This window comes from Sinocyclocheilus rhinocerous, unplaced genomic scaffold, assembly GCF_001515625.1.
Source record: "Sinocyclocheilus rhinocerous isolate Xijiao unplaced genomic scaffold, SAMN03320098_v1.1 scaffold1214, whole genome shotgun sequence".
Taxonomy (NCBI): domain Eukaryota; kingdom Metazoa; phylum Chordata; class Actinopteri; order Cypriniformes; family Cyprinidae; genus Sinocyclocheilus; species Sinocyclocheilus rhinocerous.
The window spans coordinates 1,331,904-1,337,071 of record NW_015627891.1 but is presented as its reverse complement, the minus strand read 5'-3'; the positions used below and the strand labels follow the sequence as shown (position 1 = coordinate 1,337,071).

General features: G+C 38.6%; 1 protein-coding gene across 1 annotated transcript in view; it reads right to left on the bottom strand.

The window, feature by feature from the left end:
- LOC107736842 (collagen alpha-1(XIX) chain-like) overlaps positions 1–5,168 on the bottom strand; it is a 196,366-nt gene that overhangs the window by 127,472 nt on the left and 63,726 nt on the right. Inside the window, exon 10 of the mRNA XM_016548200.1 lies at positions 1,284–1,337. Coding sequence (XP_016403686.1) covers positions 1,284–1,337 — 54 coding nt within the window. The remainder of the gene's footprint in view (positions 1–1,283; positions 1,338–5,168) is intronic.

The following is a 5,168-nucleotide window of genomic DNA, read 5'->3' as shown; positions in this document are numbered from 1 at the left end:
AAACATAACATATTTTTCTTAAATATATACATGCATGTGTTTGTATTTATATATACATAATAAATAAACACAGTATACACACATATATCATGTAAACAAAAACTTCTATTTTGGAAGCGATTAATCGCGATTAATCGTTTGACAGCACTAATTTAATATAATCTCATTTTCCAACTAACCTCAAATGATTTGTTCGAAGCAGTTCTAAGATTCAGTCTCTCTAAACCCCTCCTTTCTGTGACCCTACTTTGCTCTGATTGGTCAGATGGCCAAGTCTGTTATGATTGGTCAACCGCGTACAGGGCATGTCGGAAACAATACGCCCATTTCCATAGTTCTGTATTTTAAACGCTCGATAGAAAATATAAACATCTATTATTTATCAAAGCTACAGTGTTTGAGGATGGGTCAAGTTGTTTGCGGCTGGCCAACATAGAACATAGGCGGGATTATGCAAATGTGTTATTTGGGATTCAAATTACTGACGACTCGTTCAGGCTGTTGAGAGTAGATTCTTTCTTTTGGAAGACAACTTTATTCATCATGCACTTTTCGGCTTTACAACTTTGCAGATCGTTTACATTCACATACAGCTACATTACACACTGCACGAAAGGCAATATTCGAAATGGCATAATAGGGGCACTTTAATAAGAACTGACAAATATTTCTCTTCTAAAATTAAAATATATCATTTCAATATGCAAGTAAAAATACTTTTTTCATGTGTTTTATGCAGCTTCTGATAAAATGCAAAATTCATGTTCATCCCTCATTTTCTGTTCAACCCTATTATGCAGACATTTCCTCCTTTAAAATTAACCGTTTGACCTTCTGACTTCATATTTAAATTCTAACAAATAACTACTGATATTTTGCAAGGCGGTCACCACATATTTATGAGTGGATGGGTTGCAGTATCCGTCACTGAGAAACCAATATCCGCTGACCGCTAATCTGAATATTGGTCTGGAGGCGTCTCTGGTAGTAATGGCCCTGAGGTGGGAAAATATGAGTTCTAGAAAGTTTAGCAGTGACATTTTCAAACTTTTAAATGTTAGAATGATAATAAAAATAAAAAAAACTTGAAAATGTTCAGCCACAAATGGCAGAGTTTCCTAAGAATGACTCACATATAGACCTCTGTGGCTTTCTATGTACAGGTATATAAAATTTTCTGGAAGGCTCACTGTCTGAAAAACATAGAGACTCTGCCTCTATCTCTCTCTGTGCTACAGTTTGTAAAGGTTGGTACAAGAAATCAAACTTGCAGGGTGACTTACTTGATCACCTTTGAGACCAGGTAGGCCTTGAGGTCCAGGATCTCCTTTCAAACCCTGAGGAGACACAAAGAACAGGAACCAGTTTAATCACAGAGTTGGCCTCCTCACAGCATCCTGACAGAACAACTTAGGCGAAAATCTTTCCAGTCAGCAGACAATGTATCAGTTTGATGTCCCCCAAGTTAGGAATTCAGCAGGGAGCCGCTCCAGCCATCTTTTAGTAAAAGTCATGTCGGTGAAGCGCAGCGGCTTATCTCACTGATGGCAAGAATAAGTGTCTCAAGGTGTTGAGATGGCCTCATTTAAATGACAAATCGGTTTTCTCACTTCTGTGCTTTTTAGAGAATGATTTGCACAAATAGCACAACCTAAATACATACACAAAACCACACACTCTCTCTCTTTCTCAAGCCTTCCGGCTGGAGCCGGGATTAAAATCCAATCACCTGCCTGCCAGGGCTTTGTGAGAGGGAATCTGATTGGAGATAAGGTATAACCACAGGCAACGTCAAAATTCCTAGCGCTGAAAAGCAAAAGAGAGAGGACAGGTGGGGAAATCTTTCCAGTCAGCAGACAATGTATCAGTTTGACTTCCCCCAATTTAGGAATTCAGCAGGGAGCAGCTCCAGCCATCATAGAGTGAAAATCATGTCAGTGAAGCACAGCGGCTTATCTCACCGATGGCAAGAATGAGTGTCTCAAGGTGTTGATTTGGCCTCATTTAAATGACAAATCGGTTTTCTCACTTCTGTGCTTTTTAGTGAATGATTTGCACAAATTTCACACCCTAAATATACACACAAAACCACACTCGTTTTCTCAAGCTTTTCGGCTGGAGCCGGGATTAGAATTCCCATCACCTGCCTGCCAGGGCTTTGTGAGAGGGAATCTGATTGGAGATAAGGCAAAACCACAGGCAAAGTCAAAACTGCCAGTGCTGAAAAGCAAAAGAGAGAGAACAGGTGGGGGGGGGAAAAGGAATACAAGAAGGTGAGGGAGGGAAAACCGGCCGAGAAGAGGTGGCTGATAAATGAGGCCTGACATGTATCGACAGGCTAAATTTACAGCGGCTCTTGTTAGGTGTGACACATCAAGACCAGCGGCTACATAGAGAGAAATCTCTGAAATAAGTCAGGGGGTACTTAGAGAGATGGGAACACTGGCCCTCAAACTACAGCAATTTGTCTTAGTTAAGCTTTCGAGTGAGACTATTAATACTGAATTATATTAGGGCCAGATGAGCGCCTCGCCCTTTTTTTAATCATGTTTCCAAGCTCACGGATAGAGATGCGACTAATTTACTCTTATGATGGCGGAGCTTGTCAAGACAGTTGAGTGAAAGCTCGGTTAAGAGAGCACTAGTCTGGAGACCTTCTCCATGAAACAAGATCAATACAAATAAGATGTGTAAATCTGGCAAACCTCCTTTTGCATCAGCTGTCTTACTATGAGACTCTTTCTGTGAGAATGATGATTGTGAGGCTTTACCATAAGATTTGAATATTCTATTTGAATCAAATTTTAGATATGTGATTTTAGCACTTCTCATTCTCTTGCACATTCTCTTGAAAAATAGCCAATGAAATTGCAAGAGAGCACTGTTGCTTGCTTACTAATTGGGACCATGCACACACCTGCCGATTGGTCAGGCAGATTTCAATGAAAATCAAATAAAATAAAAAAATACAAATAAAAACAATATATATATACAGTATATATATAGATACACACACACATATATAAATCCTCCTCTCTTCTACATTGTTTTCAATAAAGGTAAAAACACTAACTTTTTTAAATAAAATAAGAATACAAAAATAAAATCTTTAACAAATTTCAATACAAAATTTTAAATATAATTAAAATAAAATACATAAAGTACAAATTAAAATAAAAAATGCAAAATAGCTATTTTTAAGGTAACTTGCCTCCACTCACATGCAACTCTTAAAGGGGATAACGGATGAATTTTTAACTTTTTTAGCTTTTTTGCATTTAGTTAGGTTTCTGGCATGTCTGCCAGCTCAGAAAAGCTGAAAAGAAAACATGCAGTCAGTTTGTTATGGGCTTTTGGTGTCTGAAACTCAGTTTGCAGCTGGTTTCTATGTAGATAGCTAGCTATTTGAATAAGACCACCTCTGAGCCATATACGGAGTCAAAGGCAGCAATGCACGCGTCTTGTGTCGACACGCCCCACGGAAGAGAGGGGTGGGGTAAGCAGTAGCTCACTGTCATTTAAAGACACATGCACCGAAACGGGTCACTGTGAACAGAGCTGTTTTTGACAAGGTAAAAAGGGTGTTATTTTACACGACCATTGAGGAATTGTAACCAAAATATCTTACAGACATTTCATGAAGACCCCAAAACAATCATACCAAATTGAGGAAAATGGGCATCCAATGTCCCCTTTAAGTGACAATACCCCACAATCTGAAGCATTTATCGTTGCATAATGCATAAAGAAAATAGGCCATATGCAGTGTATACCATGCAGTGTTCAGTAAGTTAGTGTTCCATTCTCAATATATCCTCAATTCAGCAAGAGCTAAACTTTGGCTGAGGCTATCAAAGGTAAATATAAGAAAGAATCTGCACTTGAACTTGATCAGGATTGCAGTACTGTGAAAACGCAGGTGAAGGGAAGCTCGCATTGGGACGGCATGATGGAGGTTAGACCTCGGCTGCTCTTAAATGATGTATGTTAAGAGGGGTCTTTGGAGAGAGCACTCCTGTCCTGCTTTCAGCACAATCTAATGACTCCTTGAGGGAACCAGCGCACCTTTCCTTTGTTGTCCCACATCCCCGAGAGCAGCCCCAGTTAAGAACAGCTGCATTTGCCCTTTTCAGAGGGACTTGATTTGAGCTCTAGGCCTACAGGCTGTTCCGACCTCGGGAATGAGGATGGAGAGACTGACTACATACTTAGCCTCTGCTCGCCCTGGGCATTTCAGCACAAGCGGGGAGGTGAAGGATGGGTTAAAAATCAGGGCTGTTTCCCTCTTCTCTGTCTCGTCACGCCAGTGAGAGGTCAAAATGCTGCAGGGATCTCTGCTCACTTGCCTGATAATTATGTACTGCACAGCGCGTCCTGGCTGCAGAACAGGCCAGGTCACAATACAATCTGGCATCTTCCCAATACAGAGGCACACACGCACACAAAGCGGTCCCAAGAAGTGTTTGGACACTGTAGCAGCACTTAATATATAAATATCATCACATCAGATGAAATATTAAATCAAGAGGCTTTGATTTTGTTTTAAAGAAATATAGCACAATTAAAACATTTCACAAAAAGAGTTTCATATGGAAGCATGGTTCTACCTCGTAGTAAAAATAAATAAATAACTAAATAAAAATTAAAAATTAAATGGTGACTATTTATTATTTCAAATTCTCACATGTATTTCTTACATTTGTTTATTATTATTTTAATTTAAAATAAAATAGCATTGCCACCAATTGGTTAAAATAAAAAAGGCTTCCACAGGCTTCAAATTATAAAACAGTATATTGTAAATTGAGTAGAAATGTGGTTATTCTACTAGGACACCTGTAAGACTTTACACACATTGACAACAAAACCAAACAAAACAATACCAAATGAAACCAAACGAAACAAAACCAAATTAAATCAAATAAAACCAAACCAAATGAAACCAAGCAAACCTAAACAAATGAAACTGAATGAAACCAAACAAAACTAAATGGAACCAAACCAAACAAAACAAATCCCAACCAAACCAAAATCCAACCCACAAAATCAAACCAAACCTTCAAATTGACACCAATTGTTTAAAATAAAAGTTAGTTCTGAGACAAGCTTTAGTATACATCTGTTTGGAGTTGCCACTTGATTCAGTGTTTTATTAAGCGTGACTTAAA